Here is a 26,076-nt window from a genome sequence, read left to right on the forward strand (position 1 = left end):
CAATGCAATCTCCTTGCTATGAGCTACATGTTAATAATAGCATCACAGGGAAAAATCATCTGCAGCAGTCACTTCGTCCGAATTCGTAGCACACGTGCAACAACCATGACAAAAGAGATTAGTAGAATCATCATCCTAGAACTGTTGTGCTAGAGAGACGAAGGAGGGGCTACATGCCTTTGCGATGCATGGGAAAGTGAGGGAGTGAAACCAGGGGGAGGAACCATGAATGCATTTCCTCCCTATGGAAATCCAGAGAGGGAGTGGGTAGCCGTGGTAAACCTGCCACATGAGAAAAAGGTCTACCACGTTTACCCTTTTGTAAAGAAGTCCTTCATATACGAGGGTTATGAGGATTAGGTGTCATTTTCATGGTTCCTTTATCTAAGGGCTGCCACGTGAGGAAAGGGTCCTACCACGGTGGATCTTTATGCGGCATGCCTCTTCGTCCCTTGTGGGGCTATCCGGGGGGCGCTCGTGGGGAGTAGATCTGAGTGTATTAGTTGTTACTGTTCCAGTGCGAATTTCGGCCATCTGAGGCTCCTGAACGAGAGACGACGACGAAGAAGAAGTAGAAGAAGGAGGAGACACAGACGGCGACGCCATGAGTGTCTGTAACGGAGGGCTGCACTCCACGGATAAGCCTCTCGAAGGCGGACGAGCTTGGCTGTCCAAGCGCGGGAGCAAAGCCCTCACGCCTTTCTCTCCCTACATCGAAGCCGTCAAAAAGGCGAAAACTTGCCCATGGTCCGCCTCCAAAAGCCCTAACGGATACTTTCTGGTGAGTCTTCTCCGCCTGTTTTTCTTGATCGATGTTCTGCTTAAAGCTAGCAGCTCAGGTACTTCGGGTCGCTTAATTAATAATTGCGTACAGCTCCTTTCTCTGAATTTCAGATGGCTCAAGCCGAGAACATGTTGTCATTCGAGCTGATCCATGACAAGATGAAGTATGTCTTCTGTCTCTCACTGTAGTCAGCTCACCGCAGTTGAACTAATTTCAGGTGCTGCCTATCGTATCCATTGTAAATGAATGCATACGTTTCATTGTAACTAGATGCAGGCAGTCCTCCTTTTTTTTTTTCCTTTCTTTTTTTGCTTTTGTGGCGAGGGGGGGTTTTGCTCCTCCACAGCTATCCACGTACATTCTGTCTGTTTGCAAGTGCTTCTGTCTTCTCACTCAATTGAAAGCTTATACAACAACCACATATGCTTTACAGGCCTCCTAGCATTTGTTGGATTCCATTTGCTCCACAGTCCGGGATCCACTGAACATGTAGGAAATGCAGGTAGATAGGGCAGCTTGACAGAACACATTATGGATCAGAGCATCTTAGAACTTGCTCAGGAGAGCTTACTTGCAGCAAACAGGAATTGGCTTAAGTTTCACAAATTCAAGCAGGGTTGAACTTGATCATGGGCAGTTGTCTTGTCTAGTCATATTGCTCTGTCCAAGTTTGCTGTAAAGTCATAAAGTTAATGCAATTGCATGGCTACACATGAGAGCATGTGCTGAGGTAATGGGTGGAGGAATGGGTACCAACCGTTTGAATGCTTTTGTTTAAATTACTTGTAAATCTGTTGGCATGGTGGTAGTATAGGCTTCATTGAGGATTAAGCCAAGAATAGTGTTTCCATAATTGAATAAACCGAGTAATGTGAAGAACAAATGCTAATATGTGCTTTATTCTACAAGTCCTATTGCCATATGATGCCACTTAGCGATGAGTTTCCTTGCATTGATATGCTTTCTCCCTACCTTTTGGAGAGCTCTCTCAGCATTAAGATGCACCCTAAGACTGGCTGAACAACTTGGTTGATGTGGACTAAACAATTATCCCAACAAATGTAGCTGCTTGCAAAAAATGACAATGAACTTGCTTCATATCATGGCCATAAAACACCCAAAGATCTTGGCAAGAAACTAGGAGCTCTAGACATAGAACTACAACCTACACTTTATTTTGGGGCTTAAGCCTTAAATCGCGCGAATGCAATAAATCACAACAACTTGCTTCACGTGCGGCTAGAACCTCCAAAATGTTTCCGAAGAAACTAGGATCCCTAGACATAGTAGTACAACCTGCACTCTATTTTGAGGCGCAAGCTTGAGATCACATGAAAGTATGTCCCTTTGCCATGAAGTCACCTTGTAATAAATAGCAAGAAATGCCTAAATCTGACTGACTTGGCTAAATATTGGCCCACAAAATACTAGCAGATTGCATTTTCAGCAATAAGATAATGTTGATGACCACATAAAATGTAGACTGCAAAATAATAATACCAATCACCTTTGTCAAGTGTGAACATATTCTTTAGCCATTGAAAAAGAAGTCTAAAGGAGTTGAAATTGATCTTTGGTGGCGTGAACACACTTGAAAGTCATTGGAAAAGAAATGCATACTCTAAACAGACCTACCACATTTCTTGAATCTTGTCCTTTTGCATTTAGTAATTTTGGATTGCACTCCACATTTGTATCTAGCATATTGGGAGTTGAGTCTTCCTTCTCTACTCCTAGTTTCTTCTCTTTTTTTTTTTTACAACACTCCATGTCACCTATTCTTAGGTGCATATCACTTTACACCTTGGTATATCATTAGGGGGAATTCCACCCTTTACCATTGTCTTTACCCACACCCGCTATTTGTTTACCTTGGGATGATGGTGATGGGTACCCCCCTCACTTTCCTTAGACACTCACCTCCTCATCTCTGGACCTCTTAGACGTAAGGATTTCCATTGCTTATTGTATTGAAGGAGACTTGGGCGAGAGGTGAGAGAAGACCTGCAACTGAGCACATTTGTTTACCTTGGGACGATGGTGATGGATATGTGAGAGCGCGCAGCGAAAGAAGAACATGAACACAGAGGAGAGGAGAGAGGAAGCAGAGAATGAAGGAAGAAAGTCTGCACTGACTGAGATGAATGCTGAATACACTGGAATGGACAGAACAGTCCCTACACGCAGCCCGGAGCGTCAGTGAGGGAACCAGGACAGACTGGAAGTAGAGGCAGCACCAATGCCGGAGACGGAGACGGAGGGAGCAGTGCTGTACCTGCAGAGAGTGAATACTGGACTGACTGGGGGGGCTGCTATAAATAGCCCCCAGCCAGCAAACTGGCCGACCAGCCAAACTGGCCGACCAGCCAGATCTGGTCCGACTATGGCCAGATCTGGCCGACGGCCCAAAATAATGGGCAGTCAGCCCAGAAACAGCCCAGTTTGGGCTGTAAAATGCCCAAGGCTGCATGCTGACTAAAGCAGCCATAAAAACACACTGACAGAGCTCCTCTGTCTCCTGTCAGACTCTGACAGGAGCTCACAACCAGGAGATGACAGACTGAGACTGAAGAAGAGCAGGCTAACACCCCCTCTCAACTCCTGGGAGTGTCTGAAGACCCAAGAACCGCATGTGATGAAGCAAAGAAGCCTGAGGCAACGGCTTCGTAAAGAGATCAGCTGCATTGGCTGCCGTAGGACAATAGACCACCACCAGCTCCGAATCCACGATCCGCTCTCGAACATAGTGATACTGAACCTCAATGTGCGTCGTACGAGCATGAAACACTGGGTTCTTGGCCAGAGCAAGAGCACTCTGGTTATCCACGCGCAGCTCCGTAGGTCCGGTCTGGGTAAAGCCAATCTCCGCGAGTAAGTGACGGAGCCAAACTGCCTCCATAGCTGTCGAACATAGGACCCGATACTCAGCCTCTGTAGAAGAAAGTGCCACAGTAGGCTGCTTCTTGCTGCTCCAAGAGACAGAACCAGATCCAAGGGTGAAAGCATAACCTGTAGTGGATCGTCGCGAATCCACATCACCTGCCCAATCAGAATCACTCCATCCAGAAAGGGTAATCCCATCTCCATACATGATCCCAAAGGATCGAGTCCCCTGCAAATAGCGAAGAACCCACAAGGCCGCTTGCCAGTGATCCTGGGTAGGAGTCTGCATAAAGGAAGACAATAAAGCTACCACAAAAGAGATATCCGGCCGAGTGTGAAGCAGCCAGATAAGAGAGCTGACAAGGCACCTGTAACGGGTGGGATCGGTAAAAGGAACTCCAGCTGTCAAAAGCTTGGACTTAGGGTCCATAGGGCATGAGATAGGCCGACACTCAGCCATATCAAACTCCGAAAGAAGCTCGGAGATGTACCTGTGCTGCGAGATAAAAATGCCCTGTCCATCTGATAGATCTCCAGACCGAGAAAGAAGTGAAGGATCCCTAGATCCGTCATGTCAAACTCCTGCTGTAGAATGGACCGTGTATGCTTCACCTGCTGAGTGTCGCTCCCTGTAATGATAAGATCATCCACATACAAGATGAGGAACACCGAAAGAGAATCCACAACCCGTAAGTAGAGGTTGGGATCGTAAGCGGAGCGCGCAAAGCCACTCTGTAGAAAGAAGCGGTCAATCCGCTGGTACCAAGCACGAGGAGCCTGCTTTAGGCCATAAAGAGCCTTCCGCAGCCTGTAGACATGATCCTCCTTCCCCTGCACAAGAAAACCAGGAGGCTGTGAAACATAAATCTCCTCCTCAAGAACGCCATTCAGAAAAGCAGACTTGATGTCCATCTGATAGACAGGCCAACGGTGGTGAGCAGCAAGAGCCAAAAGCACTCGGATGGTGGACATCCTAGCTGTAGGAGCAAAAGTCTCAAAGTAATCCAACCCTGCACGCTGGGCAAAACCCTTGGCAACAAGCCTAGCTTTATGCTTGTCCAAGGAGCCATCTGCAAGATATTTGGTCTTAAAGACCCATTTCACACCAATCACCTTCCGTTTCGCGGGACGCGGAACAAGCTCCCACGTATGGTTTCGCTCGATGGAGTTGAGCTCGGCCTGCATAGCCTGTCTCCAAATATCCTGTGCAAGAGTCTCCTCCACAGTGGAAGGCTCGGAATCCTGAAGAATCTGTGACATAAGAGCATAGTTCACACATAGTGAACTGTCCTACTGGGCCTGTAAACAGGCTGATCGACGTGGACCTGTAGAAGAAGCAGGAAAGTGAGTAACACCTGAATCCTGCATGAGCCGGCGATACCATAAAGGAATCCTGTGAGACTCCTGCTGCTGTGAGGGAGACCGGGGGGTCTCCGGAACCTGTAAAGCACCCAAATCGGAGAGGGACTCCCCCTCACCGAGTGAAGGTAGATCCTCCGCATCTGAAGAAGGCTGTATATCCCGTGAAGATCCTGAAGTGGCGGTAGAAGAGCTCGTAGAAGACGAAGGCACATCCACCAAAGGAGAAAGGGAAGCCGAAGGAGGAGGAATAGGGGGGGTGCTAAGGGTGATCCTGGAAGGAAGTGAAGGGAGAGAAGGTGGGGGGGGGGGGGGGTCCGTCGATGATGAAGAAACATTTGAGATAGAACCATCAATCGGATCCTCAGAGGCCGAAGCCTCATCAAAGATCACATCCCTGCTCACCTCAACCTGCCGCGTCATCGGGTCGAAGAGCCGATATCCCTTCGTGGTTGTACTATAACCAACGAAGATAAGCTTTCTCGACTTAGAGTCGAACTTCGTCTTCCTCTTCTTCTTGTCCACATGGACAAAAGCATCGCACCCAAAGATGCGAAAATGGGACACGGAAGGCTTCTTCCCAAAGAAAGCCTCATATGGAGTCATGTCCTGTAATGCCGAAGTCGGAGAGCGGTTGCGTATATGCACCGTTGTAGCCACCGCCTCACCCCAAAGGAAATGAGGAAGACTCCTATGCTCCAGCATAGATCGGGCCATCTCAATCATGGTCCGATTCGCACGCTCCACCACACCATTCTCTGATGGTGTGTTCGGATGGGAATACTCCACCCGAATACCATGATCCCTACAAAACTGAGAGAAAAGGTGAGAAGTGAACTCTCCACCGTGATCAGCTCGAACACCACGGACCTTGGAAGTTGTTTGGGTCTCCACAAACACCTGCCACTCACAGAAACAGGAGTACGCCTCGCTCTTGTACTCCAAGAAATAAGGCCACACATAACGACTAAAGTCGTCCACAATCAGCATCAAATACTTGGCCTTCCCAAGGGAGGCCGTGCCCATAGGTCCGCAAAGGTCGGTATGAACCAACTCAAGCGGAGAAGTAGCCCATAGGTCCGCAAAGGTCGGTATGAACCAACTCAAGCGGAGAAGTAGCCCTCCTAGAAGCAACCTGCGGGTGAGGCTGCCGGTGCTGCTTGCCCCTCAAGCAGCTAGGGCACAAAGTGTGAAGAGGAGGGAAATCAGGAAGTCCCTCCACCATCTTCCACCTAGAAGCCCGGCGAAGAGAATCGAGGTTCAAATGACCATACCGAGCATGCCAGAGCAGCCCAAGCTCATGGGAAGTCCGCGCAGCCAAGGCTGTGAGCGTATAAAGCCCACCCTCCTGTGTACCTGTCCAAAGAGCATCACCTGTAGAAGCATCCTCCACTGTGACTGCATCCTGTGTAAAAATGACTCGGGTACCTAACTGAGTAAGACCATGCACAGATAAGAGGTTAAAACCCAAATCAGGCACATAGAGAACTTTGGCGGAGGAAGACCGCCTGTCAGAAAACATAGGTAAAGTCCCCACTCCTCGAACAGGAACTGTAGAATTGTCACCAATGGTGACTGTACCCCCTCTGGAACAAAGATCCTGAAGCCAATCCTGACGGAAGGTCATGTGTGAAGATGCTCTAGAGTCGACGAGCCAAGGCTTCTCCTGGGTGGTAGAAGCTAGGGTAGTGTCTTCCTCAACAAAGAGATGCACAAACACAGATTCTGTTGTGGCTGGGGCCGCCTTCGAGTCCTTCTCCTTAGGCTTCAAATGGGGATACTTCTGCCAACACTTCTCCTCGGGATGAGTGCCCTTTCCACAATGTGGACACTTGGGCTTCTTCTCCTTCGCATCCTTCTTGTCCTCCTCCTTCTTGTCCTTGGCCTTCTCCTTCTTTTGTTTCTTCTTCTTGCCGCCACCTGTGCCTGCTGTAAATGCCTTGGTGGAGCCACTGGCTCCCACCTCTTTGAGTCGCTTGTCATGCTCCAAGACAAGCGGGGAAAGCTCCTCCCACAGGAGTGTCTCACGGGTCCTCGAAGTGATGAGGCTGGTGTAGAAGACATCATAACGGGGTGATGGCAGCTGAGTCAACAGAATCATCGCCATATCCTCAGACGATATCAGACGACCAAGAGAGGCTAGCTCGCCTCGCATATCCTCCATCTTCGTGATGTGCTCCTTCATGGAAGAAGAACCATCAAGACTGAGCATCCGCAACTTCTTCTCCAGGGAAATCTTGTGGGCAAATGTCTTGTGCTGATACAAAGACGCAAGCTTTGTCCATACTTCCGCCGCGGTCTTTAACCTGTGAACATGTACAAGAACAAAATCATGGAGACTCATAAAAAGAAAGGAACGGGCTCGAGAGTTGAGCCTATTCCATAAGGCTGCACGGTCCATAGAGGTGCCATCAGACGAATCCACGGGGGGTCGGTCGATGGGCGAAGAAACAAGCTCCCACAGATCAAAGGTATCAAGGATGCAAGCCACCTTGCATGACCATAGGGAGTAGTTGGAACCATCCAACTTGTCTTCCTTCGGAAAGGAAGGGAGAATCGGCACCTGGATAGAGGGGATCAAGGAAGGCATCCGTACATCTGATGCAGTCTTCACTGAAGAAACCTTCGCAGTAGATGGAACCCTCTGAGATGCATGGACTGAAGAAGGACGAGTGCGAGGAGGGTCTTCCCGATGTCGAACTTCACGATAGTCCCGCCTCCGCTCAGAGGAATGATGAGAAAGAAGCTCATCCTCTGAGTCTTCAAAGCCTGAAAACTGGTAAGACATCTTCCAATCTGCAAAATACCAAAGAAAGTTGTGCCGCTGACGAAATAGGACCAGCAATGTGGTCACCAACCACCAAGACGCATGCAGAGAGTGCCTACAAACACCTGGATCTGCAAAACGCAAATAGATCTGATGTCGAACACCAGAAAAGAGACCACCAGCACCAGGAAACAGCCCGGACAGAGGTCGCCAGCAGGAAAGGAGCAGCCTGGGTTGGAGGCGACCTGCAGAGCAGCAAAACGCAGCCTGTAGGGAGGTCGCCCTGCAGCAGAAGAGGTTGCCTGGCAGCAAACGCAGGGTTGCTGCGTCACTGGATGACGTGGCAGCCCCTGTGTACAGCAAACGCAGGCTGTACAGCCTCCTGATGCAGTCGCCTGGCTGGGATGGACCTGTTGGCAGCCGCCGGAAGCAATCGCCTGGCTGTTGTGGATCTGTTGGCAGCAGCAGGAAGGTATTTCTCTCCCGAAGGTCGTCCTCCGTGCTCTCAATCAGGCGATGATACCATGTGAGAGTGCGCAGCGAAAGAACACGAACACAGAGGAGAGGAGAGAGGAAGCAGAGAATGAAGGAAGAAAGTCTGCACTGACTGAGATGAATGCTGAATACACTGGAATGGACAGAACAGTCCCTGCACGCAGCCCGGAGCGTCAGTGAGGGAACCAGGACAGACTGGAAGTAGAGCCAGCACCAATGCCGGAGATGGAGACGGAGGGAGCAGTGCTGTACCTGCAGAGAGTGAATACTGGACTGACTGGGGGGGCTGCTATAAATAGCCCCCAGCCAGCAAACTGGCCGACCAGCCAAACTGGCCGACCTGGCCAGATTTGGCCGACCAGCCAGATCTGGTCCGACTATGGCCAGATCTGGCCGACTGCCCAAAATAATGGGCAGTCAGCCCAGAAACAGCCCAGTTTGGGCTATAAAATGCCCAAGGCTGCATGCTGACTAAAGCAGCCATAAAAACACACTGATAGAGCTCCTCTGTCTCCTGTCAGACTCTGACAGGAGCTCACAACCAGGAGATGACAGACTGAGACTGAAGAAGAGCAGGCTAACAGGATATCCCCCTTCACTTTCCTTAGATACTTACCTCCTCATCTCTAGGCCTCTCAGATGCAAGGATTTCCAGCCTTTGCTTATTGTATTGAGAGGTGAGAGAAGGAAGAAGATTGCAAAGAAGAGAGAGAAAAACTAGCAAAATAGAGGGAAAGATAGGAAGAGAGAGAAAGAGAGAAGGGAAGCCATGAAAGGTGATGAAGAAGATGAAAGGGTATTCGTATTAATTGGCGATCCAAAAATGAAACCCCATACATCTTATATACTTGGTTGTGTAGCTGGTGTTTTTTCTTATTTTCTTCGGGTATTTGTATTTTCCCTTCTTTATATTCCATCCCCACCTAATTTATGGTTGTCCTTAAAAATCAAAACGAGGACTTATCACAAGGTCGAGGGAATGTTGATGAAACCAGCCTTCCTTTTGTGGATGGGTGGTAAATCCCTGATTACAACTTAATTACAGCAACAAACAAAAAATGCAAATTCAAAAATACAAATTTACCTTCTGATCTTGGACAATGCATACTCAATTGGCCCCAAATTTGGCACCCCTTTTGGTATTTCTTTAGCTTTATTGAAGAAAAAGTCGATTTACAATGGGTTTGTCTTGATCCCCTTCACAATCCAAACTCCCCTTGCTGTCCAAGGTGGCCAGCAAGTCTTCAATTTGATTTGTCCCTTGATTCGGGCACTTAATTGGCCTTCATCCGCTTTGATGGAGATGGAAAAATGCCCCAAATTTAATTATTTGCTGGTCCCTTCACTTGAATAGGCTAAAAACAGCTTCAGCCATGTTGAATCCAAGTTTTGGAGCTTCCAATTTCTGGCATGCTTCTCGAGGCTGTTGCTAAACCCTAATTTCTGTTGCAAATTAGGGTTTATAGCAAAGAAATCTGAAAATTTTCAGCCTCTGGTGATCTCAATGTTGCAATCTTTAGAGCAAGGATGTAGAAAGGCTAGGAGATGAAAGGGAATGCTGAGGAGAGAGAAAATTCAAGCTTTCTTTGCGAATAATTGAAGAAAATTTGTCATTTACTGCTACTGCCTTGTCTCAACAGCTTGTAGATGCAAAGAATTGAAGAAAATCAGTCATTTATTGCTGCTGCCTTGTCTCAACAGCTTGTAGATGCTGTCATTTGCTGTTGATTGGTGTTCTCATACTCCTAGTTGCCTCGAAAGGTTCTCCAATGGCTGTAAATCAGACCAGCAACATTTCCTCCCTCTCTCTTGCAGGTTGGATATACTAAAAATACCTCTCTTCAGTCTCTAAAGACGTTTTTTAGTCTTGCATGGGCATTTTTGACAAGTGACAACCTTCCGAAGTGGTTTTTTTAGGATTGTTCATAATTAAATATTAATTTTCAGGCTTTAAATACTGAAAATAAATGTAATAATTAATTTGATGTCCTAGAAAATAATCTGATTGGTCAATAATTAAATTGGCTAGGCAACTTCCATTCCGGAGTGTCTTTGCGCCATCTTTGATTATCAGATTGGTGTTAGGTACCATTAAACGTCACTTTTCTATTGTCACCAGTTGATACTTATGGCCAAATGAATGACCTAAGCCAACAATTGACACGAGATACCACCAAGTTCTTGTGCAATATAACTTATAGCAACTTTTTCCTTTGACATTCTGTGATTTTCTCGGGTCTCGGGCTTGTAAATTTACTCTAATCCCAGTTGCACCTTACATGTGCAACATTTACTTAATCAGGTGATTAAAAATTAACACATGTTAAGTGAGATTTCAAAATACACGTCCTCATCACAGTTAACCTAGGTAAAACTTTTCCAAACTAGTCTATCCCTTGTTTGGGATCAAATGAATAATCTACATGATTGGCATTAGAAGTGTAGAGGTCATGTTAAAAGCGTGGGATTTCACACTGCCACTAAGGTTAAAGAGTAAGTGCGGGGAAAAAAGTGACAATGACAATACTTTGAACTTAATCAACTCGATCATTTAGCACCATGAAAATTGAGAGAGAGAGAGAGAGAGAGAGAGAGAGAGAGAGAGAGGAGTTGATACCACGTTGGGAGGGGAACCGGTCCCTTTCTCTTTATAGGAATTTATTGAAATAAACCACAGGCACTGAGTGCTTGAACCATATTCAAAAGGGCTGATTTGTTGCAATTTTAAAAACTAGGGTTTTAAAACTCTAATTTTTGCAAACTTTGGCAATAAGCTGGTTTTCTTCTTTAGTGCTTGGATTATATCAAACTAAGTAGAAAGTGCTTCTTAGATGAGAGATATGAGAGCTATTTCAAATAAAGAGAGAGATATTCAACATATAGGTGTGGGGCTTGGGTGCTCAAAAGTAGAAAGTAGAGGCTACAAATGACAAGTATTTGTTGAAAATGACAAGTGTAGAGATACTTGTCTTTTCAAAATGGCACATGTTCTCTTCTAGATGCCACATGTCACTTTTCTAGAGAAAGAAGCTTCCAAACCTTATACTTAAAATCTCTCAAATGGTTAAGAATTTGAGAGAGTTATTGAAATAAAATTGTTTCTTGCGAAATTCTGGAGCCTTTGATGCGAACAATATTTCCATTTGAGCAACTTCAAAAAATAGTAACCTCCTAAATTTTAGGAGTTGCCAAATTTAGCTTGTGGAGAGCTTTATTATACAAGTTCATTGATTCATGGTTTGTTTCTTCAGTTATGAGCATTTGGTTTTACTTTCCGAGACCACTCATTATATGGACTTTTAGTCAATGTGACTATTTGAGTGTAAAAGTCTTAGTCATTTGAGCTTGTTGGTCAATTTGACCGCTTGACTAAACTTTTAATTTTCTCTTGGGCATTTGATCAATGACAACCCAAGTATAATTATAGGGCATTCTGGCCATTGGCCACCCTTAAATAGAAAGATGAATATTTAATCATATCTTGAAACACTAAAATAATACAAATCACCTTTCAAAGTACATGAGCATCAAATTAATTTGGAATCATTGAGCTAATATGTCTTGGTAACAATTGATATACAAAGGGTTTGTTACAAAAAGGATAATTGTGATCCAATACATCTATTGTGTCATCATAGAAGTGATCCATGGTGTCATCCTCAAATATTGATTGTGGCCCAAGATCCTCGATGACCAGCATGGTACCATTCACTGGGAGGATGTCCATGACCCCCATATTCTTGGATACTACCATGCATTTAAACTCAAGGTCCTTTGATTGAAGGATCTCCTTGTCATGAAGTTGCAATGAGATGCTCTCATCATGGTATCATCTATGAGGAGCATCATGTTGCTCACAAGGATGCTCATGTTGCTCATGGTAATGATCAAGTGGTTGATGATATTGATCACTCCATTGTTGCAGTTGCTCATGCCCATAATGTTGCGGATCATATTGATCGCTCCATTGTTGATAGTGATGCTGTTCCCCATGTATATACTCATATACATTTGCATGCTGCCGCCCATGTACATAAGGCTGCCCATAACCATAATGCAGCTCATAAGAATGTGCATAGTCATCCGATGCATGCTGTTGCTCATAATATGCACAATCATTGTAATATGGTATGCACGCTGGCCATAAGCACTCGCATGCTGCTGCCTTTGCTCATCAGACCCATACCAATGGTCATGGTGTTCATAATTCCCATGAGAATGCCCATGCTCTTACTCATAATCATGCTGATCCATCCTTTTAATCACAATCATTTGAGCAACTTGAGTTGTAGGGGCTACAAGTTTGTCATTGGTTGCCTTGGCTTGAGTGTTGGTGGCTGAGATGGCTGAGATTAGTTGGTCTATCTTAGATATTACTTTATTGTGTTTCTCAATTAGTTGGTTGTCTCTCAACCTTGATAGCTTCTTGTTGCCCTAGAGTGACATTCATTTTGGGATGCCAATAGTGAGAAAAGGGGATGGAACTAGGAGCCATGACTGATTTTTTGCATACACTGTTGCCCCTATGTTATTGTGATGGAAGATCAAACTCTAACAATTAGTCAAACAATGCCTGAGGACAAATCAGTCTTATAGCTTGGAGTTCATGCAAGTGTGGCAACTGTTTAGAGGACTCCTGCTGCAAACAAAACAGTCTGAAACGTCACCCGGCAGTCTAAATGTATTGCTTCTCAGTCATATACTGTTGCATATGCACATCAGCATTCCTTTATTTCTCCATTAATACCTAGCTCACCAATGCCCTTAGCAATATTATTTGTGTCTAGCATCTTAAAATCTTCCCTCAGCAATTACCTAAACAACAACCCTTTTGTTGCCATATTCCCTTGATGCTACCTTGTGAAATCTGTAAGAGCTTCTGCCAGCTGGAACCAGCAACACACTAGACACTGACACGATCACCTACCCCGGTCCTATTTGTATTCCTGTGTACATTCACACTTCTAAATCTCAATCAGCTGGAGCGTGGCACCTTCCAAAAGTTATGTCACCTGTGTAACCTGAATTGGTTATGCTTATCAAATCCACATAGAGTTGGAAAACGAGATGGTTCCTGCCAAGGTGAATGGTAACCTTGTATCTCCAACACATGTCTTGGCAAATGCTGAAGTGGTGGAAGTCATTACCAATGAAGGTCTGTCAACAAAATCAGTCTTCCATTGACATAGACAATGGTTGTATCATGCAAAAACTGGAAGTGCTCAACGTAAGATCACCAAGCTTTTGTGGGACCAAGCTAAGTTGACTTGTTTGTAGATGAGCTGACAATAGATACTGTCCAAAATTTTGTACGTGAGTTCAATGTAATTGATCAGATGCTTGAGAATGGCTGGGAAAGCCAATCGAGGAATTGTATATCAAGAGTGCTGAAGAAGCCAAGCAAGCCTGCTGCAGCAAAGGCACTTGATGCGAGCCAAAGAAGCCTACACCCTTGACATTTCTAAAATTCACAAATTTGGAAGGCAATCTTGAATCACATGTAATGAGTACAATACAAAATGAATCATTTGGCTAGAAACTTGTTACATGAAGAGTGTATTGAAACCAACCTTCCTTTCGTGGATGGGTGTTAAGTCCTTGATTACAACTTAATTACAACAGCAAACAATAAATTCAAATCTGAAAATACAAATTTACCTATTGATCTTGGACAATGCACACCCGATTGGCCCCAAAATTGGCGCCTCTTTGGGTATTTTTTTAGCTTTATTGAAGAAGTTGATTTACAATGGGATTCTCCCAATCCCTTTCGATATTTTAACTCCCCTTACTGTTCAAAATCACTAGCAAGTCTTTAATCAGATTTGCCCCTTGATTCGGGCAATCAATTGGCATTCACCCGCTTTGATGGAGATGGAAAATGCCCCAAATTCAATTATTTGCTGGTCCCTCCACTTGAATAGGCTAAAAATAGCTTCAGCCCTGTTCAATCCAAGTCTCGGAGCTTTCAATTTTTGGCACGATTCTCGAGGTTGTTGCTAAACCTTAATTTTTGTTGCAGATTAGGGTTATTTCTTAGTCTCCAGGGGTCGATATGCTGAGATCTTCGGAGCAAGGTTGTGAAATGGCCAAGAGATGAGAGGGAAAGCTGTAGAGAGAGAAAATTCAGAGTTTTGTCGCGAAGAATGACTGAAAATCAGTCAAATGCAGCTGCTGCCTTGCCACAACAACTTGTAGATGCAAGGAACTGAAGATAATTAGTCATTTGGATCCCTGGAGGTTGAGAAAATTCAGATTTCTCTATTGTAAAACCTAATCTGCGACAGAAGTTAGGGTTTAGCAACAGCCTCGAGAATCGTGTCAAAAATTGGAAGCTCCAAGACTTGGATTGAACAAGGTTGAAGCTGTTTTTAGCCTATTCAAGTGGAGGGACCAACAAATAATTGAATTTGGGGCATTTTCCATCTCCATCTGTTAGACAGTCATTTCTTGGACAGTTGGAAGACAGCAGGTTCCACGTCAGCAGGTTGGTGGACAGCAGATTCCACGTCAGCAGTATGGCAGAGCACTGGTACAGTTGGCCAGATTAACTAGTACAGTCGGCCAGATTTAACGCAGTCGGCTGCATTTAATGCAGCCGACCTGCTCCAATTATTTCCTATTTTTCGGCTATTTATGGCCAGTTTCGTGGCTCACTCCAGGATTCATTATTTAGATTCTGATCTTGAGATCGATTGGCTGAGACAGACTGTGCTTGGGTTGACAGAGATCGAGGTCATCAGGTCGAAGACATACGCAGATATTTCCTTTCTCCCCTTGTGTATTTCTGCACTCTTATACAACATACTACACCGCAGATTTTTTGCGTTTACACAGTCTCCTCTCTCTCTCTCTCTCTCTCTCTCCTCTCTGTGTTCACTCTCTCAGTCTTTGTTCTACGCTTCCGCATCGTTGTACTCTGACATGGTATTAGAGCGGTGAAGATGGATTGACTGAGGGCTGAACCTATCTGAAGAGGAGATTTCATCGCGACACAAGGCTGCGTTTTCAGGTTTTGAGGGCGAGTGGGAGGGCTGCGCATCGGAACAAGGCAGAAGCGAGCGTGGGCGTGCGGGAAAGGAGTCTAATTGGTGAATTTGCTGTAGGTTATTGCTGTTCGAAGGTGAGGAAGGTTGTGTTTGAGGCCTTCCATTGCAGATTTTACATTTTCATCGCCTTTGGTGGGTGAAAAAGGTTTGAGCAGTGGAGGAATCAGTCCTAGAAGGCTGTGTTTTCATAGTCAGAGGGGGCTGCTTTTGCGTTTGTGCAGGTATTGCAGGTTAACATGTCTACAGAGATTGATTTGGAGTTCTAGGCGACTATGGACAAGAAGGTGCTTGTCCTACCGGCTCTTCCAACGGATCAAAAGCTTGATGGTGACAATTACCGCATCTGGCGGGTGATGATGTTGGCCATTTTAGAGTCTTATGATTTGGCGGAACTGGTGATGGAGGAGATTAACAGGCCCTCGGTGAGGGATGAATCCAAACTCTCTTCCAATGCTCGTTCGGAGTTGACCAAAGCCCAGTCTCATTGGGACAAATTGAATGCCAGGATTTGATCTTTTCTGTTTCTGTCTTGCACCATAGCCGTGATAGCTTACATTGAGCACTTAATGGTGGCTCGTGAGATATGGCTGGAGCTCGACCAGATGTACAACCGGATGACCCTGATGAAGAGGGTTTCTTTGGAGGTGCAGATGCGGACTTTGTCCACCATGAATAAGTTTTCTTTGCTTTGGGAACACATCAACAAGCTTCGGCAGCTTCAGATGCAAGTTCAAAATACGGGGAAGCCTATTTTCTCCGAAGACATGGCGATCACTTTACTATCCCAGTTGCCTCCACGATTCGGTACTTTTTATTCCACTCTTATTGCTTTAGGGCGGGAGTCCACTCTTCGGTGGGAAGAGTTGGTTCCTATGGTCTTGGACCAGGAGGAACAATTGAAGGGGCAAAATGTTTCCAAATCGGAGGCATTGGTTGGTCAAGCCTCTCAGAAGAAAGGGAAGGATTAAAAGAAGAAGAATGAGGACAATAAATCCAAGAAGGACAAGGAGAAGGAATCAACTTGCCATATTTGTGGTAAGACCGGTCACTGGAAGAAGGATTGCCCCGACAAAGACAAGAAGGATACCAAGAAGAAGGACACGAAGGACTTTGGAGCGGTGGCTGCACCCTCATCAGGTGCTTTTCTACACTTAGCAGTCATTGAGAACTCTACACCCATAACTTTTGATGCTGCAATGACAGCTCCGTAGGCTCAAGAGTGGATTGTGGACAGCGGTGCCTCACGACACATGACTCCTTTTGTTGGTGTTGCCCATTTGCAACCTTCGCGTGGGCAGATTCTCATTGGAGAGAGCTCTTTTGTGTCTATTGCTACGCGGGGTGAGATGCAGCTTATTCGAGATGGACGTGGTGGTACCCACACCTCTGAGGTGTTGCATGTGCCAGGTTTGGGGTATCATTTACTTTCGGTTCATAAGATTTGTGCTCTTAGTCTCTTGGTGGAGTTTGATAGTGATACTGTTCGAGTCCTTGATTGTGGATCGAGGAAGGTTCTCTCTGCAGGGTATGAGGAGAACGGAGTCTACAAATTGAAGTCTTCTTCAACTCTTACTTCTCTTCTTCTTACTTCTCAGATACAGTCCGAGCTATGGCATGCTCGGTTTGGCCACCTGAACTACGAGTACCTTCGGAAGGCGTCGCAAGGGTCGTTTGTCCGAGGTTTACCGGACATAGTGGTAAGCCATCAGCCATGTGTCTCTTGCATTCGTGGGAAACTGCATCAGGATGCGATTCCCAACAAAGCTTCTAGGCGGTCTACTTCACCCATGAAGCTTGTATCTATGGATCTTTGTGGCCTGATAAGGACCGAGTCCTTGAAAGGGAGCTTGTACTTCATGTTCGTAGATGACTACAACAGGATGACTTGGGTCTATTCCTTGACTTTGAAGCCGGAGTCTTTCTCTCATTTCAAGGATTGGCTTCTCTTTGAGGAGAACTGTTTTGGCTAGCGACTGAAGACCTTGCGTTTAGACAAGGGAGGTGAATTTATGTCTAATGAGTTTGCTTGTTTTTGTGCAGATAGGGGCATTCACCAGGAGTTTGCTAACACCAACACTCCCCAAGAGAATGGCATTTTGGAGCGGAAGAACCGAAGTGTGATCGAGATGGCACGCACCATGATGGAGCACCGATAGATATCTCAGTTTTTGTGGGCTGAGGCAGTGGCTAACGTAGTTCACACCCTTAATCGATCTCCCACTTCAGCCGTTGATAGGATGACACCTTTTAAGGCTTACTTCGGGACTAAGCCTGATGTCTCTTATTTCAGGATCTTTGGGTGTGATGCTTGTGTGCACATTCCGAAGACGCAGCGTGATAAGTTCGAGGTGGCTTCCCAACGACAAGTTTTTGTTGGCTATAGCTCCCAATCCCAAGATTATCGTTTGTTTGATCTTGTTAAGCGGGATGTCGACATGAGCTGAGATGTGCGGTTCGTGGAAGTACTGGCCACAGAGGGGGGTGAGGAGCTCCCCGTTCTTGGAGATCTAGGGGAGAGTTGGGCATCCGAGACAATTTCTTTGGAGCTAGAGCCTCTTGATGGAGATTCTTCTTCGGATTCAGAGTCTTCTCTTCCACCACCCCGAGGAGCTTTCATCGGTGGTTGTCCCCGAGTCTTCAGCAGATGGAGAGCGACGGGGAGAGGTTCAATCTCCTCCTCGTTGTGTCGGTGACACCCTTCGAGATTTAGGGATTGAGGGGGTCCCTAAGGAGTGGGAACTGCAGGATGGACCACGGAGGTCACGGAGAAATGAGGCACATTCTTTGGAGCTTGTCTGCTCCAACTATTGTTTACTGACCCGTGTTATGTAGGATCGAGAGCCCACTTCAGTGAAGGAGGCTTTGCAGTTTGATCATTGGCGGAAGGCCATGGAAGCTGAGTTGGAGGCTATTGAGAGGAATGGCACTTAGTCTCTTGTGCCTCGTCCCTCTCACAAGAAGGTGATTGGTGTCAAGTGGGTCTTCAAGACCAAGTACCTTCGCGATGGTTTTTTGGACAAGCACAAGGCTTGCCTTGTTGCTAAAGGTTTTGCTCAGCGCCCAGGCATTGATTTCCATGATACTTTTGCCTCCACTGCTCGTATGGCGACTATTCGAGCTGTTCTTGCCTTGGCTGGCCATAGGAGATAGCATGTTTCTCAGTTGGATGTGAAGTTTGCCTTTTTGAATGGTGACTTGCAGGAGGAGATCTATGTTGAGCAGCCTCCTGGCTTTGGATCCTCGGATGGGAAAGTTTACAGATTGAAGAAGGCCTTGTATGGCCTCAAGCAGGCTCCGTGTGCATGGAATGAGAAGATTGACTCGTTTCTTCAGTCGAAGTTCGGATATCGTCGCTCCAAGGCCGATCCGTAGCTTTATATGCACACTTTCGAGGTTGGTCGTGTGTTGTTTGTGTTGTATGTTGATGATTTGATTTTGACAGGGGATCATGTACAGAAGGTTCGAGAGACCAAGACAGCTTTACATCAGGCATTCGAGATGACGGATTTGGGGCTTCTTCATCTCTTCTTGGGTCATGACATTTATCAGTCTCAGAGGGGGATTTTCATCTCTCAGCAGAGGTACATTAAGGAGCTCTTGGTGACTTTTGAGATGGAGACTTGTTGGCCCATTACTACTCTTATGGATCCGAATTGGAAGGCCGCTTCACACTCAAATTCTCCCATGCTGGATGCTTCACGCTACCGTCAGTTGATTGGATCCTTGATTTGGCTTCTCAACACTCGTGTTGATCTTTGTTTTGCTGTGGGTCTTTTGGCAGGGTTCATGACGGAACCCAAACAGGTGCATTGGCAGGCTGCCTTGAGGATTCTTCGGTATTTGAGGGGAACCTCTGACTTAGGGATTTCTTATCCCATAGGTACAGATGCTACAGATCTGGTTCTTGCAAGTTGGAGTGACTTGGATTGGGCTGGCGATGTGGACCACTGACGGTTTACTACAGGCTACTGTTTTATCTTGGGTACAGGTGTTACCTCTTGGAGTAGCAAGAAGCAGCCCTTCTACTGAGGCGAAGTATCTAGCTGCGTCTTCCACCACATGTGAGGTTGTGTGACTTTGGAGATTGTTGGAGGAGCTTGGCTGCCCCCAAACTCGTCCTACTCTTCTGCGGTGCGACAATGAGAGTTGCATTGCCTTGGTACGGAATCCAGTATTCCATGCTCGGATGAAGCACATCGAGATCCAGTATCACTTCATTCGAGAGAAGCTTCTGGATGGGACCATTGATGTGGAGTACTGCAAGACGGAGGATAATCTTGTAGATTTGTTTACGAAGGCGCTTCCCCAGGCTCTTCTTAGGCAGCATTCCAAATCCCTCAGTCTTTTGACCTGTCCAGGATCTGAGAAGGGGTGTTAGACAGTCATTTCCTGGATAGTTGGTAGACAGTAGGTTCCACGTTAGTAGGTTGGTGGACAGCAGGTTCCATGTCAGCAGTACGGCAGTCCACGTCAACAATACGATAGGGCACTGGTACAGTCAGCCAAATTTACTGCAGTCGGCAGCCGACCTGCTCCAATTATTTCCTATTTTTTGGCTATTTATAGCCGGTTTCGTGGCTCACTCCAGAATAATGAGCCGACCTGCTCCAATTATTTCCTATTTTTTGGCTATTTATAGCCGGTTTCGTGGCTCACTCCAGGATTCATTATTCAGATTCTGATCTTGAGATCTGTTGGCTGAGACAGACTGTGCTTGGGCTGACGGAGATCGAGTTCATCAAGTTGGAGACATACGCAGATATTTCCTCTGCCCCCTTATGTATTTCTGCACTCTTATACAGCATACTACACCGCAGATTTTCTGCGTTTACACTGTCTCCTCTCTCTCTCTCTCTCCTCTCTGCGTTCACTCTCTCTCAGTCTTTGTCCTATGCTTCCGCATGGCTGCACTCTGGCACCATCAAAGGGGTTGAAGGCCAATTGATTGCCCGAATCAAGGGGCACATCAAATTAAAGACTTGCTGGTGATTTTGAACAGCAAGGGGAATTGGAATACCGAAAGGGATTGGGAGAATCCCATTGTAAATCAACTTCTTCTTCAATAAAGCTAAAGAAATACCCAAAGGGGCGCTAATTTTGGGGGCATTAATTGTTCGATCATTGATGCTGTAATTAAGTTGTAATCAAGGATTTACCACCCATCCACGGAAGGAATGTTGGTTTCATGGCTCCATTGCCGGGTGTCTCTGCGCCATCTTTGACCATTAGATTGACGTTAGGTACCATTAAACGCCACATCTCTAGTGTCACCAACTGACATTTATGACCAAATGAATGACCTAGGCCAACAACTGGCACTAGATACCGCCAAGTACTTGTGCAGCATAACTTATAGCAACCTTTGCCTTTGACATCCCGTGATTTTCTTGGGTCCCAGGCTTGTAAATTTACTTTAATCCCAGTTACACCTCACATGTGCAACATTAACTTAACCATGTGATTAAAAATTAATCCACATGTTAAGTGAGGGTTCAAAAGTACATGTCCTCATGACAATATAATCTTGAATCACCTGAAGTGTGACTCATTTGGCTAGAAACTTGAGGAGTACATTGTAGCTACCAGCTTTGCTGGAGCTAACCTTGCTAGCTAGAGTCAAGAAAGCCGGTACTTAAGTGAAGATTCCTGTGCTCAAGATGTTACACGTCTATCTAGCGTTTTGCAACTGTACTTAGACCTTGCTACAACTGATTACAGTGGAGTATTCCAATCAAGCCCTGAAGCATAGGCTTGTTATGCAGCATTCCTGCCCTCTGTAGTGACTGGAAAATATGGGGCTATTCGACCATCAGCAACTGAACAGAGTATAGCAAATCTAGGGGCTACAAATGCCATGGTATTCCCAAAATCACAACAACAATTGCTCAGGCATTGCAATCTGCAAATGTTCCAACGGTTCAACAACAGTCTTTACCAACCCATCCAACCCATCCTTTTCCAACTCAACCGTCAGAATTGCATCTAAGTTTGTGTACAAATGTCCTGAGCTATCCCTACATGTCTCAGTACATACCCTGTAGATCCCTGTTGTAGACCTGCCTGTTAATGGTAAGATCAATGCTCCATTAGCAGAAGAGAAAGGTGAAACCCCTTGCTCAGGCCCTGCTTGTGAATGGTCATCAGAAAACTATTGCAGCAATGTAACACAACAGGTTGCTTTTAGATCTACAAACAATGCAACATGCTGCCTCTTCTTCAGGACATTCAGTAGACAGCAAGCAACAAGCTTCAAATGGTTTGTTATCTGGGAACGTTCTTCAGGAAAAACAGACCTTGGATGCTGCTCCTGGCGCTCTCACAATTGCCACTGTTGCAGGCATTGGGAAAGATCAAGGTTCTATTTATAACACCTAATCGGTATGACTTGAAAAGGACAGTCAAAGTCAATGTTGCATTGTAAAGAGGGCTTGAATGACAGCATACATGATAACACCTCTCTCAAAAAAATTCATTTTCTTATCATGTTTACTTCCTTCATCTTCACCAATTGCTGTGTCCTGGGCCCTAAAGGAAAGAACCAAGGTTCACCATTAGATGTCTGAAAAAAACTCTACAAGTCCGACCAATGTAATTTGGACCCTCATCAGCATTGACATAAACGCCATCTCCGAGCTCAAAAGTAGCACTATCAACTTCTGCATGCAGGTGGGCCACACAATTTCTTAACTGCTTTCAAGAAGCTTTTCAATGAATTTATGAAACAATGTGCCTCAGAGCTCAAGCTAGGTGCAGATTTAGAGAAGGTAAAGTGCTTGATGAACTCTGAGGTAGCAGTCATTCCAAAACAGAAGTAGGAGCACATATAGAGCTTGGCTAACGATCCATCATCTCCAGTATCGCAGGTTTTTGAGAGATCTTTGCAGCATGTGAGTTTAGTCGCTACCAAAATCCAAATGCAATCAAGCAAGTTAAAGAAGTGCCCAGTCAGAATCAACTGGCAGAATTTGAGGTCTGTGTAATTGGTAATTTTTACCCTGACACAGTGGAAGAAGCAAAGGCTTTGATGCTGCCCATCATTCATGGCACAAGCTGCTTGCTCAAGAACAAGAGTTCTCTCTGCAGATAGGGCAATTCAAACACACAGAAAACTCAGGTGCACGTATGCTTGATAGAAGGTTGACCTTGAAAAGCATCATGGTAATGGAAACACACTGGGCAACTCCAATGGCGCCAGCAGCCATGCAGCTTGTGTTGGCTTGTTTCATATTTCTTGTCTTCTTGCAACCAATAGTAGCCATTTACTGCAACAATGCAACTTGCTACAATCTCAGGGGCTTTTCTGTCTGCAGTACCACATTAGGTGTGTGTCTCCCACCTGAGGGCTGTTTAAAATAGTGGAGACTGCTGTCATTGCCTGCTTCTGCTGCTGCTGAGCTTTCTGTTGCCATGGGTATTCCTTTACGAAGGATTCCTGAGATTTGTCCCCTTTATGGTAAAGATGCAGAGAGGAACTTCCCAAGACTGTTGACGGTTCTATATTCTTCTGGTATGGGTTTCCTGGTTGCAGTAGCGTCACATCCAGTTATCAATCATGGCAGTCTTTTTTGTTAGAGACAGGATGGAGGTTTTCCTTGGTGGTCCTTCAAGGCAGAAGATGTGCCTCTGGGGGAGCCAGCTATAGTGGACTGTACTTCTAAGCTTGCTAGGAGTGTTTGCATTCAAGATCTTCCTTACTGCTGCATTCCGACGTGGGATTCAAGAGGTCCTCCTGCAAGAGATGCTACTTCCCATGGTTGCATGAGAGACCAGCAAGATGGTACTTTTAGTGCCTCAAATGCAAGCCTTGAAGTAAATGGAGGACAACAACTCCTTGTTTTGAAGCAGCAGCCTGGAATGAGTCTGTTATAACAGCACAAGCTGCACGTATTGCAAGCTGAAAATGGCTGCCATCACTCCATGAATAATCATCACGATGGTTGTCTAGTAGAAGCTTATGATGTCAGGAACACATTTCTTGAAGTTATCTCCCACATAGAGCAAGTGATCAAGAGAGTACAAGGGATCTCTTCCATGAAACCTTGGAAGAGAGCTTGAGAAGAAGAGGGAAATGCCTGTTCTCAAGAAGTAGAAGAGAAAATAGTCTCCTCCAAGTCTTGTGAAGCCTTTCTTTGACCAAGAATCCTTAAAATTTACCTCAAAGTTGGTGACAAGGTGCTTAAGTTGATTCGAGTACCTCCAACTTAGCCATGGCTTTTGTGAGATCTCCAAGAAAGATTGCTAGCACCTTGTGGTACTCCATCATTGCTCCTTACAACTCCTATCCTTGTTATACTTGTTTGAACTAGGGTTTTTTATTCTTTTTGGATAAAATATAATTGGATATAAGGAAAGAGAAACAAGAAGGGACCAAAGATTGAGGCTCTGATACCAACTGTAATGGAGACCTAGGTGAGAGGTGAGAGAAGGAAAAAGGCTGCAGAGAAGTGAGAAAGAGAGAGAACATGAGAGAAAGACTAGTAGAGAGAGACAAGATAGAGAAAGACAAGAAGAGAGAGAAAGAAGGGAAGCAATAAAAGCTAAAGGAGAAGAAGATGAAAGGGTATTTATTTTATATACTTGGCCATGTAGCTTGTGTTTTTCCTTATTTTTCTCGGGTATTTATATTTCCCCTTCTTTACACTTATAATGCATTGTTACACACTCCATGGGTTACTCCCCCACAGGGAATTCCATCCTTTGTTCCACGTGTCTCTATCCCTCCTTTGTGGGCTAGTCATGCAATCTCCATGTCCATGTCTAGTTAGTTGATTTTCACTTTTGAATCCACTTTGCATACTTAAGTATGCATGGTGAGCACTTTGGGATTTATTTCTAAGTGTACTCCACTCCCCCACCCTACCCATCTTTCCCATCCTATAACAAATTCACTTTTGTTCCTACAACCAAGAATACCTTTACAGATTGTTGGATATGGGGAGAGAGAGAGAGAGAGAGAGAGAGAGAGAGAGAGAGAGAGAGTGTGTGTGTGTGAGTGAACACAAGACAATGAGCAAGTGTGGGCAGTAGTTTCATACTCAAAAGATGCAAGTGGTAGAAATGATAGAATGAAAGTACAATAGGTCTTAAGTAAGTTAGACCTATCCCTAGCTCAACTAGAGTTCATTTAACTCTAGAACTAACTCTAGAAGTGGTGACACAAATTATTAATATTGTTGTGTTCACACTACAAACCAACTAACTAAAACATTGGGCAATGCCCATTAAATTGGCAAATTCTAACACTCCCCCTGCAGTACTAATATGATAGAAGTATAGGAAGATCAATCACCAAAGGGTAGCAAGTTCAAGGACTTTCAAAAAGCCTCAAACTTCTCACAAGGAAGTGCTTTGGTAAAAATGTTTGCAACATTCTTTTGTGCAGGGGCATACATCAGTTTGATCTCTTTTACATAGCATCTCTCTTTGACTAATGGTAATGTACCTCAATGTGTTTTGTGTGAACATGAAACGTAGGATTCCCCGCCACTGCAATAGCACTCTGAGTATTAGAAAGTATGGGTGTAGGACCCTCCAAAGAAATTTGTAGATGAGCCAACAATCCACGTAGCTATATATATTTCATTGTTGCGGTGAAGGCTGCCTTGTACTCAGCCTCACAAGACAAGGTGGCCACTATAGGCTATTTCTTACTTAGCCATGAAAGAGATAAACAATGTCTAATAATAGATTGTCTAGTGTTTGCACCACCAACCCAATCTAAATCACTGTAAGTCTATAGATGCAAGTCTCTCCCCTTGGAAAATAATAATGCATGTGATTAAGTACCTTGCAAATATCTGTAGATCGGCTAAAGAACTTGCTAATGTATAGTTCATGGGATGTGCATATACGTGCTTACTTGAGATATTGCATACTAAATGTCAGTGCGTGTGTTGCAAAGATAAATAAGATAGCCAAGAGCTTGGCTGTTAATTGCAACATTAGATATCTCTTCACCATTATGCATAGACAACTTTAAGCCTAGCTCCATAGAACTGCACATAGGTTTGCAACCTTTCATATTAAACCTATGTAATAGCTTATCCATATACCATGACTGTGATGTGATGATACCATGATGATTTTGGGTGAATTGAATTCTCAAATAATAGTGTAGATATCCCATATTTGACGTAGCAAATGCATGTTTTAATTCAGCCTTAAAATCTGTAAGTTTTTTCTCTGTAGATCTAGTGAGCAGCATGTCATCTTAATGAATGATAATCAATAAGTCCCTATTGAGCTAAAAATGCATTAGCTTGACTTAAACAATCCCAAAACACGCTTAATTATTAAAGAAAACCTCTTATTTTAAAAAGAAATGCGATCCTAGAGAGTTACTATGTCCCACATGCAAAATCCTAATTTGGGTGTCCAAACTTTTGTATAAATGGACATGCAGCTTACCACACTCTCTTAATCTCGTTTTTGCAGTTTTTGAAGCTATTGCTACTCACACCTTGTTTGCAGAGGACATCGTGGTCAGAGTTTCCCCTAGCCATTTGCTACCATTTGGTGTCTGATTCCAGCCTTCGCCATTTGTTTGCAGCTGTTGCTTGGTACCTTAGAGCTATTGCCTATTGTTTGAGTGCTGTGTTTGATACTGACATCAAGGTCTAGTGCTGTTGCCAACAATTTGGACTTGTCTTCTTGATCTTCTTTCTCCTTCATAGGTTGCATTTGCAATTTTTGACTGCCACCTTGATTTTCTCTCTTCTCCATTGGTTGCAGCTGCACCT

The 26,076-nt window shown here is 44.9% G+C and overlaps 1 protein-coding gene across 5 annotated transcripts in view; it reads left to right on the forward strand.

Annotated features, from left to right (window-relative positions):
• Positions 1-452: 452 nt before the first annotated feature.
• LOC148015971 (1-aminocyclopropane-1-carboxylate synthase-like) overlaps positions 453-26,076 on the forward strand; it is a 45,140-nt gene continuing 19,516 nt past the window's right edge. For 2 of the 5 annotated variants that reach the window (XM_087663943.1, XM_087663942.1), the window contains exons 1-2: positions 453-781; positions 895-947. In XM_087663943.1, the coding sequence (XP_087520069.1) occupies positions 605-781; positions 895-947 (230 nt within the window). In that variant the 5' untranslated portion in view covers positions 453-604. Of the gene's footprint in view, positions 782-874; positions 1,002-26,076 lie in introns of all 5 variants that reach the window. The other 3 variants (XM_087663941.1, XM_087663944.1, XM_087663945.1) reach the window with 3 other exon arrangements.

This window comes from Lygodium microphyllum, chromosome 23 (genome assembly GCF_053477565.2).
Source record: "Lygodium microphyllum isolate KBCC chromosome 23, Lygodium_microphyllum_v1.1.10, whole genome shotgun sequence".
Classification (NCBI taxonomy): domain Eukaryota; kingdom Viridiplantae; phylum Streptophyta; class Polypodiopsida; order Schizaeales; family Lygodiaceae; genus Lygodium; species Lygodium microphyllum.